The 15,881-nt window shown below is 43.3% G+C and overlaps 1 protein-coding gene across 2 annotated transcripts in view; it reads right to left on the minus strand.

Moving 5' to 3' along the window:
- Positions 1-744: 744 nt before the first annotated feature.
- Positions 745-15,881, minus strand: part of Atp10a (ATPase phospholipid transporting 10A (putative)) — a 174,810-nt gene continuing 159,673 nt past the window's right edge. Inside the window, exons 14-21 of one of the 2 annotated variants that reach the window (XM_052161529.1) lie at positions 14,710-15,034; positions 13,085-13,161; positions 9,983-10,108; positions 5,592-5,678; positions 3,002-3,082; positions 2,806-2,910; positions 2,199-2,386; positions 745-2,049 (exon numbers count right to left, since the gene is read on the minus strand). In XM_052161529.1, the coding sequence (XP_052017489.1) occupies positions 1,431-2,049; positions 2,199-2,386; positions 2,806-2,910; positions 3,002-3,082; positions 5,592-5,678; positions 9,983-10,108; positions 13,085-13,161; positions 14,710-15,034 (1,608 nt within the window). In that variant the 3' untranslated portion in view covers positions 745-1,430. Of the gene's footprint in view, positions 2,050-2,198; positions 2,387-2,805; positions 2,911-3,001; positions 3,083-5,591; positions 5,793-9,982; positions 10,109-13,084; positions 13,162-14,709; positions 15,035-15,881 lie in introns of both variants that reach the window. The other variant, XM_052161526.1, reaches the window with a different exon arrangement.

A 15,881-nucleotide genomic window follows, 5' to 3' on the forward strand; every position in this document is an offset into this window, starting at 1 on the left:
CCCTCCCTCCCTCCTTCCCTCCCTCCCTTCCTCCCTCTCTCCCTCTTCCTCCTGTGTCTGTTTGTCTGTCACATCTTCATTCATTTACCAAGCTTGTCAGGGTGAGTCAGCCTGTGTCTAGGAACACAGAAAAGACACCCATCCATACAATTTCCTCACAGCTTCCACTCTGAGGAATGAAGAACCTTCTGTTTGACAAGAACCGTATCTAGTGGGTAGTTCTTTCCCAAATCATTATCCTCTGTTCCTCCGAATTGCAGTCTAAGGAGACAGCTATCCACTTGGATGAGTCTGAGACATACTCTGCTCACTGCCTATCTTAAGTGTGGGACAAGATGGACACTGTATGGGAGATGAGTTAATATTGCCATTGATACATTAGAGTTTGTCATCGCTTCCCATTTTGGCTAAGATCTAGTATAGAGTCTGTCATTAGAGTTTTAATCATTTCCATTTCCCCTTTCCTTTTGGAATGAGTAGAAAGGATAGCTCATCAGACAAAAGCCTGACGGTAGCTACTCAAAACATTTATGAGTTTGGTTGGCAGAGTCTGGTTGTTGCCTATGGCCTGGTACAAGGAGATTGGGATAACAGGTTACTTGGTGGCCCTGTCTTGTACACCTCAGTATTGTTTTCTTTGGTGTCTGAAAGGACTTGCATGAGGAAGTGTTCCCACAGTATTTAGAACACTCTCACTTAATGTCATCCACCAGGATCTTGAAACAACAGTGGCACCAGACACTCTTGTTGCAAAGTGGGGGTTGTTTATTGCCTGTGATGATTTAAGCAAGAAATACACGCAACACTGGAGCTATCCCATCCATGAGGTGAACTTTATGAAATGCCTGCACTCGGTGAGTGGCGGCAGGAACTTCACACTGGTTTTCTCGAGATTTCACTTTCTGTTCGCTGTTGGTAACATTGGAAGCCAATGGAGGTATTTGCCTCCAAGACCACATGCCCTTCCCTCTGTCTTCTTTCCTTCCAGTCCTGTGTCCACACCCACCATAGCTACCACAGGCTTCACTGGACTAACCACACATTTATGCCTGCTGGCAGAAAGCGAGGGTCATGTGTGTTGAAGAAACAATGCACATTGCTTTTCCTTACAAAATGAGATGAAAAAAAATAAATCTAGACACACTTTTCAAGTGTCATTCTTCTTTAAACTTTATATATAGATAGATAAAGATATGTGTTCTTATTTTTCATAAGTATACTCTACTTAGAACTTTTAAAAAATAAACTTTTTTTTGGTACCTCTGGTTTCCTATATATGTTTTGGAAACATTTAAAAAATACATCTTTCTAGAACTCTTCTGTGCAAATAATAAAACATAAATAACATTAACATTTGTTACATAATAATAAAAGGCCATTTCGAGGATTTCTTTGTCACCACAATTGACTGTGGCCCTTTGGAGGTGATACTAGAAGTAGCCTGTGATTTGTCCCTGTAAGCTGGGCAGGTCCTGCTCTGACTGCGATGGGTTGGACAGGAACTCACCATCCGGCTTGTCCATCTGTAAACTACTTCTGGACAATTGCAAGACACTTCCCAGCCCACTGGCCAGTGACAGTGAGGAGATCCAGTTTAGGGAGCCAAAGCTGGGCAGAGGGAAGAGTGATGACAAAGGGGCCGTGTGACCAGCACTGGTGGATTTCCTCTTGGAATCCCCAGGACACTCTTCGGAAATAGCCTCTCTGGGCATGGAGGACCCTGAGGCTTGAGAGCCAAGTCCTTCCAGCAAGGTGTTTTCTCTTAATGGCATGTTTGTATCCACCGCACTGGGCTCCCCGCTAGCCTCTGGGGAACAGGCTAGCTGCTGAGTGAACTGGGAAGCTTGAGAGGCACAATCTCTAGGGAGAGTCTCAAAAGGTCCCATGGTCTTCCTTTCTGAAAGCTCCGTTTCTGAGTGTCTAGGTGGTTGTCCCTGAGCAAAAGTCTCTTTGGGAGCACTGAATTTGTTGAGGGATTTCTTGGCCAACTGGCGTCCTAGCTGGAGTTGGGTGGGGAAGAGACTCCCCTGGAGGGCTTTGAAAAACAATCTAGAAAAAAGACACAAAAAGCAATCAGATTCTAAACTGGGCCATGACTCAGCTTCATGACACTCACCCAGGTCCAAGCGCAGCGAGGCCCAGGGATGTGTGCGTGCTTCCCTTCCTTCTCACTTGGCGGTACCAACTCAAATACTCACCTGGGCAGCAATGCAGCGACAGGTGCGATGAGACAAGTCAAGTAGAAGAGAGGGTCACCCAGCAATGTCTGCATGGTCCAGTAAGGGTTAGATGGAGGATAGCATGTGGCACAGGAGGTGTTGTAAATCAGAGCCACGGAGAAAAACAAAAAGGTACTGAAGCCACAGGCTAACCAGTTGAGCCAGGTCTAAAAGGAACCAGAGAGAACGGGTTTTTACTTCACATCAAGAGTAGCAACAGTGTGAGCAACATGTGGATGGTTAAGGGTGTGCCTTCCAGGCTTTAGCGAAGAGTCTTGTCATGGGTGGCCACTTGGCCTTAGTGGAGCAGCCTGGGACAGGTGCATGAGGGCAAGAGGAGAGAGCTAGGCAAAGGCAGAGTGGTGAATGAAACAAGAAGGCAGGCAGATTAAACAGCTGCTCAGGCAAGTCAGTGGTGGGTCACTCAGAGCTAGGCCAGCAGCTTTGAGTAGGTGTTATTTTCCTTTCTCATTCCTACATAGGTAGGACAACTTGGCAGCCTTCTGTATGTGTAAAACACCTCCTGGGAAGAATGTGACCCATAATGCCAGTCCCTGTGGAGTGTGACCTTGCCCATGGCTCTCACCCAGGTTTTGGTCTCAATACCCAGGTGCAGCAGGAAGGTGAACAGTGCTATTGCCGTGACAGGGGTCCCCCAGGTAAACACATCCACATCGGAGTCATAGTAGGCCTGAAAGACAGGGAGCAAAATGCCTAAGTTCTGTGCGGCCATAGGTGCCTAGAGGCAGCTGGGGAGAAGTCTGTGCTGGGTTCCTACTTACCAGGTAGGGAATGAAAAAGCATACCAGGCTTTGGAAGGCAGCGTCCACCATGTTTAGCCAGAATGCGCGTGGTCTGTATTCCTGAGTCACAGAAACAAAGAGGGATTACAGAGAAGGGCTTGTTTCCTCCAAGGAATTTTTAAAGAGCATGGGATACCCTAAATACTCCAAGCCCTGGAAGACAATGTTCTGTCTCAGAAGCCAAGGAGAACAAGGCTCCAACACAGTGGATAAGAAACCAAAACAGGCAGAGCCAGGGCTGCAGGTATCTGGGTGACTGGGAACCTTTGAACCAAGAACAAAAGCCATCTAGGTACAGCTTAGCAGAGTTATGAATTTGAGAGGGAGTTAGGGGAGGTGTAGGAGGAGTTGGGGGGGGGGAAGGGGCAGGGTAGAAATGATATCAGTAGAGTCAGTACTCATAAAATTCCCAGAAAAACAACAATAACAACAACCACAACAACAACAAACCAGACACTGCTCACTATGGAACTTTTCATCAGGAAAGAATATCCAAAATATTGATCCTGTCACCCAGTCTGCACCCCCTTTGGATATGCCCCAACCCCAGATCTGGGCCCTCCTGCCACTTTGAAGAGGTTTTATGATGAATCCTTTGAAAGACTCTTAACAATTAGCCTTAAATCTTAAAGTTAAACAAAGGGTGTTTCTTAGTGATTTTTAGAATTGTCTATTTTTATTTTATGTATAGTGTTTTCATCTGTGTATGTGCAGGATATGGATTCACTGCCCAGAACAGTAAGTATTCTTAACCACCAAGCCAACTCTCCAATCTCTCATGATACTGGTGGCACTGTTTGAGGATGATTGGGAAGTATGCTCTTAGAAGAGGTATGCCTGCCTGCCTGCCTGTCTGCTGTCTGCCTGCCTGCCTTGCTGCCTGCTGCCTGCCTGCCTGCCTGCCTTCCTGCCTGCCTGCCTGCTGCCTGCCTTCCTGCCTTCCTATCTGCCTGCTGCCTGCTGCCATGCTCCCTGCCATGTCAACTGTGGACTAACCCTCTGAAGCCTGAAGTCCCCAATAAAGTCTTTTACAAAGTTGCCTTGGTCATAGTGCTTTACCACAGCAATAGAGAAATAACTAAAATACTGACATAGCAGGAGATGGTATATGGGGTTTGTGGAGGGGAAACTGGGAAAGGGGATGACAATGGAAATGTAAATAAATAAAATATCCAATAAAAATAAAAGAAGCTCACTAAAACAAACAAATAAAACCAGACATAGGTATTACGTTATAACAAGCACACTATGAGAACTCTTATATCCATGGCAAAATGGTCCTGATGAAGAAAAATGAGTGTTCCAGTGCCTGGATAACACAAATCTGTATGTAAAGAAGCAACCAGAACTCCACCATCCCCTCAACAGCAACCTAGTAATTCCTCAGGTAGCTACCAGAGGCTTTGATTGCCTGCATGATACACACAGGAAATAGAAGGAGCATTTATCATCACTTAGAGGAAATGCTGGTGACATTCTCTTGGGTTAGCTCACTCCACATGACAAGTTAACAGTATCTTGTCTCGTGGCTGGCTGAGGACAGTAAGCCAGTCAGGATGGCAATCCTGCCAAGACCACTAGTACAACACAGAATCCCCTTTGTCTCCTAATGATCTGAGTTCTAAGCTGTGAAGCCTGTTCCTATGAGAACTCACTCTCAACAGGAAGGTAACTTGAAGCAAATACATCCTGACTCTGACATACTGGAGAGGCAATAGGGTGCTTCATTATTTCTGCACACATCAATACTAAACTGGCCAAAGAGAAGCATACATGGTTTACCTTAAGGACTGGCTGGGGGACAACTGGCCATCAGTTTGCCAAACATGCGGTGCTGCTGATGTTAGCATATCTTTACATCTGTCTGCTCACTGAGTGGTTTCCCTGTGAGTCTATTGTTTAATTCACCCTGAAAGTGACACTTGGTTTTTTCTTTAATTTTGCCTGCTTTAGAGAAATTGCTTAACACCTGCAACCAAGGCAGATTTGCCAAAAATTTTTCTGGAGAAAGCTGAGTTTGGAGACTGTTTTTACTCGGCATACTTGAATGGATTTGCTTTCATGAATGAATGCAATGGCTTTCATTTACCACGCCCCCCTATTTACTAAATCTTAGTTCCCATAAGCTTCAGGAAGTGAAGCTTAGTAGGAGGTCCTTAGGTCACATGGCCATGCTGCCTGAGTGAATGACCAGGTCCTGTTTGCTTCCTCGTTGCTTCCTGGTTCCTGACATGAGTTTGCTCCCGTATATGTTTCTCACCATTGCTCGATGATCAGGCACTGTCACCAGAAGTGCAATTGGAACCGTCCTATCCTAGACTGCAACTGCCAGAATCCTGTGTGCACACAATCTTTGTCTCTTGTAAGTCAATCATCTCAGGTGTTTTGTTATAGCAGTGCAAAGTTAACACAATGTATTACAGAGCCTACCAGACCACGTCCATTCCACAATTCCAATTTTTTCCCATGGGTGGCTATTAGGAGGAATTTGGCGGAGGGTGGGGGGGGGATTTTACTTTCTGAAAGTTTGAAGAGGAGAATGGAGGGCCAGGAGACACAGGGAGCTTACCTCCATGTTTTGGCCACTCTTGTAAAGCTGTGGCTCTCGCAGCAACATGTCGGCTGGAACATCTTTATCCAGCACCCCAGTCACCAGCTGGGGAAGTGATGAGAAGAGCAGATTAAAGAAAATCAGATACCACTGATCAATCATGGCAGATGCAGAAAAGCCACAGTAAAACTGGAACCAAAACAAGAGCCCCACAAACATCTGCAAGAGAGAACAGAGGCATTAAGAGCAGTTTTTGTTTGTCTGTTTGTTACTTTTGTTTTGTTTTTGCTGTCCCTACAGAGACTTATCTGAAGGACCCAAGATCCTTGGAGTGATATTCTGTAGGTTAAGTGGCTAGGCAGTGATTTCTTCCCAAAAGGGAGCCCTAACCTCCAGCCTTTTTGTTAGCCTCATTCCCTCTTCTATGACAACCTCCTGTCTTCAAGAGAGCTGGAACAGGAATTTGAAATTCCTAGGAACATCTCAGGGGGAGATGAGATTTTGTGTCAGAAAAGCCGGAAAAGATCAACGTTAAACAATCAAGGTGTGATGGGCTTATAATGGCTCACTTTTCAAGAGGGGCTGTGGCTTGCTCTGTGGGGCCTTCACTTTCCTATCCTCCCAAACGACTACCCTAGGATACATCTCTGAGCCCATGTCCTCTTGATTTTCCCCCATTTTCTTTTTGTTTTCTGTTTTCCTCTTTTATTTGGGGGGGGGGCGGGAGGGAGGGCAAGGTTTAACTATATAGCCCAGGCTAGCCTTTAATTCATGATCCTCCCATCTTTATTTTCTTTTTGAAAGAGAACAGTGGGAAATTATCAACAGCTCCCCCACGAGGGAGGCACACAGGTGTAAGGCCAAGGTGTAAGGCCAAGGCAAGGGTGTTATGAAGCAGAGAGCCCAAATAACCTGCTCAGCAGTGCTGGAGGTCAGGTAGGCCTTTCCACTTTCACCGCGTCAGGGTGTCAGTGGCTGGGCTGCATTTACATGGGGAGCATGGCGGTCTGATGACAGATGTAAAACACCATGGCCCAGATCTCAAATGTCTCCCAGAGGCCCCTTAGTTAAAGCTTGTTTCCGAGACCACAGAGCTATTTGGAGGTAGGGGAAGTGAAAAGAGATGGGTCTAGTGAAAGGAAGTCAGGGAGGGCATGTCCTTAAACAGAACGCTGGGAACACAGTTCCCTCTGCCTGTCTGACAACCATCTTTGTTCCCATCATGATGTGCTGTTTCACCATACACCCAAAGGAAACAGGGCTGGGTGTCTATGGGCAGAAACCTCTTACACCGTCAGTCAAAATAAAAACCGTTTCATTTGCAACTAATGGTACAAACCCAATATATAACGTATTTTCAGACTCACTGGGTAATCTGGCATAGATCATATCACCCTCTCTACTTCAGTTTCCCTGTCCATGACATGGCCATACCAGTGAGACCTACATGGGGGTGGGGGTGGGGCTTGCTGAGAATTGCTGACACCTTTAAAGAACACATTAGATGTCTGGGATACTGTGCTCTTGTCAGAGGCATACGCTTCCTAGTTTAGTGTGCTCATTTCCTTCCTTGAGCCTCAAACTCAAAGGTCTCTTAACATTTACAGAAATAAGAGATGAAAACACTTGATCAGAGTATGAGTAACATATCCAACTTGTTCAAACACATGGATCTTGGCTTTGGGTCCAGGGGGCCAGTCTCCAGAAGAGCTGTGGCAGAGTAGATGAATGCTCCACCGAGCCCAGGAAGGACTGTGTCTGGGTCTGGAGCTACAGCTCTTCCTGGCGCTTCAGAGTCGCTTTATGTCTCTAGCTCTCGGCACAGCTACTTTACCTCTCTTTGGGCTTTAGTTTCTTGCCTTGAAAATGGCTTCTGAGGATCAGAAAAAAATGCTAGTCTATGTGGGTGGAAACTATGACTAAATCCCCCAAGTACTGTTTTAATCTATGACTTAAGTTTCCTAATATGAAACCTCCCCCCCTTGACACCAACCACTGACAATCTTGGGTTTTTCATTGATTTTTCTCCCCTGCCTTCCGCCCACAGCTCACTCTTGCTCACCCACCGTGGGCTTAGCCTTATGAGTCAGAGTAGAGCAAATGGAGTCAAAGGAACAGGAAGAAAATACCTAGATGATTAAGAGCCCCCCTCTCATCGTACCAAAGAGCTTTATTCCCAAAGCTCTGTTACTATGGAAACTGTTCTTCTCTGCTCTTTATTGGAAAGGCCAATTTATTCTTAAAATTAATGACTCTCTCCTGTTGAGGACTGATTACCCTTGAACTCCTCATGTGGATAAATGCTCTTAACAAAGCCCTGCATCTTACATGAAGGAACACAGGCTAATTCTCCTCCCTGTGTTCTCCAACAAAGGCAGGCTTAACATGGTGGGCAGAAGGAGAGTACAAACCTCAGGCTGCCACTTTGGCCTGTTTACCTCTAAAATGTTGGAAAGCTTGAAGTATGCTATTCTCACTACCTTCTCAATTTGGCAAACCTGAATTAGGAATTACAGAGATAAGCTAGTTTAATTCCTAGTTTTGTTTTGGAGAGATTAAAAGAAATTATAGCTCAAAGATGTCAAACAGACATAGTCTACAACTTGCGAGGGCTCAATTTAGCATTTTTTTCAAGTTTTTGATGTAGGGGTGAAAGCAATATGCATTCACCTAAATTTTGAATTTTAAGTTGATTCTTGGCGTGGGCTTTATTCTCTCATAAAATAATGGACAGTAGTTTTGAGCCAAAACTCCCAACTGTCCACAAGGTGACAATACTCCAGTGTACTTTGCCACTAAGCTATGATAGCAGATGATTTAAGCAGACTGGATGTATTTTTCCTTTGTGATATTTTCAGTTTGTGATGAGTTGTTATCAAGACAACAAAAACTCTTATCAGTTGAAAAGCAATGTACTTAAGAAGCCACTAAAAGGACTGAAGGAAAAGAGGCTGCATTCCATTCTAGACTACTCTACAGAGGTCATTCACTTCTGCAGAAGGAGTTGGGTATCTGAGGCCTCACCATGCTGGCAATTCAGTACTGACTTACAAAGAAAGGAGAAATAAACTCACAAGAGGAGAAACAGCACAACTTTTTTTTTTTTTTTTTTTTTTTTGGATGTGGTCCCAGGCAGAGCTCAATCTGATTTAATTTCCAAATCTACTCAATTAGCCATGTCTTGATTGGTTCTGAGCATCTTGTATTCATTTGTTAGAAGGCATTTTGGTAATCAGGCGAGTGGGTGGGTGGGAGAGGTTAGGAAAGAAAAATGTGTCAGCCTCCAGAATGAACCATTAAGAACACAAAAGAGCTGTACTGATATCAGCTTAGAGTTAGCATGAAGGTTTTCACACGGAATTAAGAAAAAAATCTTTTAACGTATTTTCCTCTTTTTCAGAAGAGCGCATGATATTCTTGATACTGGAGTTCTGGCACCTAGACAGTGAGATTTATGGGACAGGCTTAGCTTCACATTTATACCAAGAGTTTAGTTTGTCTCTTTGTTGGTTCACTTAGCCTCAAGCTGCCAAAGGCAGAGCCAAGAGAGCAGCAGTCAAACAGCCCCTCAGGAGAATGTCTAGAAATCTTACAAATGAGTCAGAGTTCTGTGATGATCCTGTGGGACAACCTGCAGGCCTATGTAGTATGAAGGAACCAAGATTCAACATGAAGAACCAACATGGGGGAGATCAGGAAGGGCTTGGTATTCAAAGCCCCTAAAAAGACACAAATGTTTACAGCACATCTGACCTAGGAGGAGTCTTCCCTTAGTGGAGCTAGCTAGAAAAGCATCTATCTATTCTTAGCACAGAACGATGTATAATCCCCCGTTTTTTACTAGGATCCAGGCCACACTTGGAGATTTATACAAGGCCTAGTATGAGTGTGTCTCTGATAGACACCATTCAATGCCTGAGCTACATAGAAAGATTAAGCAATTTTCTGATTGCAAGGCCACTGAATACTCTTCTCTTTAACATTCCTGGCCTTCAACAGAGAAATCAGTCTCCTACTGTGGTCATGTCTGTGAAACACACCTACAAAACACATGTAGAGAGGCTGAAAACTCGAGAACAGAATTAGATGTCAGGTAGGGAGACAGACTTAGCAACTTCCTATCTATTGGAACCTACCTATCACTCGGAAACTGCTGGCATTGTCATTATGCTATTTACAAAGTCATATATGAACAGTCTTGTCTGTCCATTTATTAGAACCTTCTCCCTTAAAATTGCAGCTGTTTTCATTTCCCATGAGTTAAGTCTTCAAATATTATAGGGTACAAGGCAAGGCTAAAATCACAGACAAACCCAAAACAGTGGGGCAGACAGGAGACCCTGATGCTTTATGAAGGCAGCAATCCTACAAAAATTGTAAAACTCTAAAGACCCATGTCAAATACTTACTGTGTTTTTGTAGAAGAAATACAGCACCATATTGGCCAATCTGGAGTAGCACCAGTGTCCATGGACGATTAAAAGTCTCTCCAGGTATCGGAATCTTGGCACTGCAAAGTCACTTGCCATCACAGCCTTGAAAAGGAAAGTAATTCTCATCACATTGATGCCCCACTTGGCATGGAAAAAAAGCAAGGCAAAGAAAACTGGAGAGGAAAACAATCCAGCCTAACACAGTGCTAAGTGTGGCTTTGTCTTATTAAGTCCTCCGATTAAAAAAGGAAAATCATTCAATAATCCCTGTTGCTCATGAATGGCACTTTCTAGAACTATTTAAAGCCTCAAATAGTAAATATATGATTAATGAGTTTATACAGACTTCATTTGCTCTCTTCTAATGTTGTTTTCCAACAATCCTCAAAACACAGAGATGTATGGAGTGTCCCTCATCCCACCTTTCTCCACGGCCAATGGCACTTTTCTCTATACTATACCCACATTTCAAAGAGGAGCTAAAGCTGACCCAACAATGGGTAGCAAGACATCAAGACATCCTCGGAGTTGTATTTTGGACACCATTTCCAGGAGAATAAATGGTCTTTATGGAATGAATAGAAAAAGAATGATCTCTACATGCTTGGCACTCATGCATTTTGTTCCCAAATATCCTCTCAGGTGCTGGGATATGCAGGTGGGGAACGTATGGGTATGAAGGGCCAGTATAGTGGAGGCCACTCTCAGCCCTTTCCTTCCCCTCCTATTGTCTTCAATACTGCTCAATCATGAAATTGAGAGTCCATATTTAATTTTCTTTTGTCTCCTCACAATGCCCCACACAACACCATGAATATGGAGAAGCTCAAGAAATATTTGTTGAATGAGCCAAAGGAAAAATTCATGAGGGATTTCTCAGAGTTGCTAGTTTTCTCTATTTTCCCTAAGGAAAGACTAATGAGGAGAATACTTGTCAATCCCATATATATGCAAAGAAACCCAACAAAGAAATATTTTATATAAAAGACCTTGATGGTGAGTACTTAGTGAGAAGACTTAGCTGTTACCACTGATCCTAGGGTTGATGCAAATATATAATTCCCCATCCATAAGATTTGTGATTTGAATCTTGTGAACAGTGTTGGAAACAGTTGGGCCTATAGGCCAGGTAGCTTTAAGCAAGCAAATTTCTAGGTAGGATGTGGCTGAATACTTTTGTATGTACTTCAAGTGAAATGTAATGAAGGATGAATTATGCAAGATGGCCACAGCTCTTCTGTCCTATTGCTAGTATGTTATTCCAGTAAGTGAGAGACCACTGCTCCGAGCTTTTCTTGTATGGGTATAAAAATATCTAGGCTGAGTTTATATGGATAAGTCAAGCTAGATCACCAATCCAGCCACTGTGTGACAGCCACCTCAGGTCAGGATCTGGGAGGGACAACAGAGCTTCTGTGTCTGAGACACTCGGTTTCTGTGGACTCCTCTGGCCACCATATTGTGCAACAGGCTCAAGTCTAGCTCTAACAGAGGCAGATATAATGTCAACACAGTTTCTACCACCTTAGCTCTAGCAGGACAGCTGGAAAAGCTGATAGCATTGATATAATCTACTTCTACATAGGAACAGACACTGTGCCTTGGCTGGATTTGTAGTGGGGAGGAAAGGCAGAAGGTTAGAAAGACAAGTAAGCGTCTTCAGGAATCCTCAGCATTTGAAGATATTTCTAAAAATAGTCCTAAAGTCTACCCTGTGACCTATTAACCTATTTGGATTTTAACACTTGAGATCCAACCTGGAGTCAGTATGTGTGCTAGGTAAACAAACTCCCTACTCCCGAGCTGTGTCCTCTCCTTTTCAGTGGCAGTCCCCCTTTTTGTGAGTTTCTAAACTAACCCCAGGAAGGACAGTGACTATGTCTGATGGTGTCTGTTACTAAGTCTGTGTCAGGCAAAAGTGAAGATTCACTGATTTTTGAAAGAATGAATAATGGGGTAAATGACTAAAGAATCACAGAACACATGAAGCATTTGGTTCAGAAATGGATGTTCCATTAGGCATGCAAGTTAGCCTTTTGTATTTGTGGAACAGAATCTGCAGACTCAAACAAGTGTGGATCTAAAACATTCAGGAAAAATGTATTGAAAACGTAGAAACTATTCTCTGTAAACAACATAGCATAACGACTATTTACATACTGTTTCATTGCATTGAGTACAAGAACTCATCTAGTGATGATTCAAAGTATATAGACGGGTGTGTGCAGGATCTATGCAAATGTAACAGTTTATGTGGGAGACCAATGCAGCTGAGAATTCTGATGTTAAAGAAGCTCCCCAGATAGTGAGGGGCAACTATACTGTGCTTCCTGGCCTACCATCTGACTACAGTTTAATACAAAGCCAGAAAATAAATGTTCTCTGCACAACTTTATATATAGCGAGTTTTCTATAAATCGTTTCTGATTGAATAAGTGATCTAACCTGTGAATAAATGGTGATAAAGACTATGATTTTAAAAACCCAATGAATAAATTGTTCCTTAAAATCTTTACCAAGCATACATATACATTATGCATATATATTGCTCAAACTTGCTCAAATATTAGAAGTTGATATAATGCTATATCCAGAAGTAGAACAATTTACGTTAACTAGTGCATTCAATTCTGGAACATTTAGAACTGGAACAGAGACAAATGAAAAGCACAGATGGAACTCCCATGGGAGTCATGATGACTACATTTCATCAGGAATTTTGGTTCCCAAGAGTGTCGTGAGGCAACTTTTACAGAGTAAAGATGCTGTTGAGCAATAGTAAACATAAATGCCTACAGGGATGAGCCAGGGGAGGCTATGACTCACCTTGCCTCTTGGAGTCAGTTTCCAAAAATATACTTGGGTTGACACAGGCAAAGATGTTTTCCACACATGGCTTCATTAATAGAAATACATTGTATGTCAGCTTCTACTAGCTTAGGAGAAGTTGAGCACTGGCCCATACTAAAGGCAAATCCTTCAGCTTCATCAGAGGCCAGAGACAGGCTGGGAAAACTTGTGCTATAATGGGATAAGAGGGCCATTTGTTCCTCCGGGACAGCCCAAATGGTCTCTTACCTGCATGCCCTCTTGGCCTGAGATCCCCACACCTACATCTGCCACCTGGATCATGCTGACATCATTGGCACCATCACCTAAAAACAACACAGGAAGAAAGAATCATTGATTTTGCAATGCATAGAAGCATACAGACATGTTGAGCTTCTTGGGCCCCTGCTGGACTGAGTTCTGTGGGAAAGACTGCAGAAAGGGTAGAAGAACAACTTCCTGGGAAAACTGAGGTTACCAATCAGAATTAGGCATAGTACAACATGGAATTGCCAATCACATCAAGCTATTATTTAGCCACCATTTTATTCAGTGGGCTCTATCCTATCAGGATACACAGAGATAAGGTCCTTAATGTGATGTCTGGGACAATAAGAGAAGCCAACATCATCATCACTGTTGCAGTGACTCAACTCTAGGCATCAGGACCTCTCCAATCCATAGTCTTCTTAGCAATTTTCTTATTATATCAAGCAGGTTGAATTCTGTTCAGCATTTTATGCACACTGATTACCCCCTGTGAATGAACTAATATGTGCTTTTGGGTTCTTTGAGGCACAGTAAAGAAAACTTCTATTTGTTCCATCAAGTTGTTGATTGATGAATATTAAAACAAGAAATCGGAGACCTTGACATCTTTTGGATGTCAGATATAGCCATTATAATTGAGATAATAGTGGTCATTCTTAGAATGACTCAGAGTAACAACAGGCAAAGAAGATATGCCAAGCTGTAAAAATAAACGACTATGACACACAAACGTCAAGCCAACTCATAATGTGGCTATAGGTTGGCCATTTTATTTCTGCCTTTTCCTAGTATAAGAAATCAAACCTAGGGTTTTCACAAGTATTATGCCACTGGCTTATATCCAAAGTTCTTTCTTCACTTTATTTTGAGACAGGGTCTCATTGAGTTTGTCATAGTGGCTTTGAACTTACTATGTACTCTTAAGACTGGTCTTAAATGTAATCCTTTTGTCTCAACCTTTCTCATAATTGAATTACCCCCCCAGGCGTGACACAGGTCAGGATTAAGGTATCTCTTCCTTGTGATTTTATTTTTCTTTATTGGGCTAAGCTCAACATGGATAATCATTTAGTATTTGTTGAATTAAAATTCTGGGAACAATGGGAATCTCTCTAGGTTTCCATAAAGCCCCTTTCAAAATGAATTACGATGCACAATGGAGCTAAATCTAAACAGTGGGTTCTTAAGACTGGGGCATATGGTCCAAAAAAGATGTGATGTTCTAATGGGAGAATAGTTTCTCCTTCCCTGGAGGAGATGCTACCTTCTCTCAGCCTAAGCCAGGGAAGTCACAGTGGACACTCTGGTCATGTCTCCTGAGCATGAACTTACTTTCCTTATCATACTTTAAACACCTGTGTCTGACTAAATGGTAAATATATCTTTATCACTGAGCCTACTAGTTCTCAGGCACAGATCTATCTTGTGGCTCAGTGATATATTCTTTGTGTCCACTTTACCACACTGGGCATAAAATTGTAAATGGAACAGGCGAATAGGCTTTTCTTGTTTCCTAGTTCTGGATGGAAGAGAATGAGAAATTTGGGTTACACTAAGTAGGAGTGGGTAACGAAGAGAGCTGCAAGGGCAGCTTAAGAACTTGCCTATGGCCAGAGTCATGGCCTTGAGCTTGCTTCTGACAAGCTTCACCACCATGCTCTTCTGCAAAGGGGTCGACCGGCAGCAGAGGACTGAGCGACACTGCTTGGCAAGGAAAAGAAATTTGTCCTCCAGGCTTTTCTCAAGGGCATAGGCCAGACTTCTTCCATCAATCACAAGGCTCGGGCTGGGGCTGGAGTCAGCGGATGTGGAGACTGAGTTGAAAGAGAACCCCACACTCAAGTTGCTTTCAGAGTTCTGAGGCGTTCTTCTAGAGTTTCTGGATTGCACATAATGGAGGCACTGGTCCAGCAGGGCTGCGCATGCTTCCTGCAATCGACATACAACAGATTTCAGTAGGGTCATATCACTGATCCTGGTTATCTGCCTCAACACCCCCAGCTGAAGTCCTTCTAAGGCTCTTTAGACCTCCAGAAAAAGCACAGTTAGAGATAATGACTTCCTGTGGAGGAGAGGAAGAACTCAGCTTCCACTGGATTATACTTTATTGACTATTATACTGGCAGGTTTTGTGTGTCAACTTGACACAGGTTGGAGTTATTATAGAGAAAGGAGCTTCAGTTGGGGAATTGCCTCCATGAGATCCAGCTGTGGGGCATTTTCTCAATTACTGAGCAAGGTGGGAGGACCCCTTGTGGGTGGTACCATCTCTGGGCTGGTGCTCTTAGGTTCTAAAAGAGAGAAGGCTGAGCAAGCCAGGGGAAGCAAGCCAGTAAGGAACATCCCTCCATGGCTTCTGCATAGCTCCTGCTTCCTGACCTGCTTGAGTTCCAGTCCTGACTTCCTTTTGTGATGAACAGCATTGCAGAACTGTAAGCTGAATAAACCGTTTCCTCCCCAACTTGCTTCTTGGTCATGATGTTTGTGCAGGAATAGAAACCTTGACTAAGACAATTATGCTGATGTGCTGAAGTTGAAATGGAGCATGGTCACCTTCATTGGTGTGGCTGCATTACTGCTAAACCTTACATGATTAGGCCGAAGGATCATCCTGCAGGCCTCTAAGTTCTCTAGGGCTTTTACCTAAATTTTTCTGCCTCATACTGAGCTATCAACAGTGGTACATAAAGCCCTTGCTGTATCAGCCTGCCTATCTAGAGAAAACCATATATATATATTTAGAAAAAAAGAGAAAAGGAAGTCCAGTTACTGTGTT

Source organism: Apodemus sylvaticus, chromosome 1, assembly GCF_947179515.1.
Source record: "Apodemus sylvaticus chromosome 1, mApoSyl1.1, whole genome shotgun sequence".
Classification (NCBI taxonomy): Eukaryota; Metazoa; Chordata; class Mammalia; order Rodentia; family Muridae; genus Apodemus; species Apodemus sylvaticus.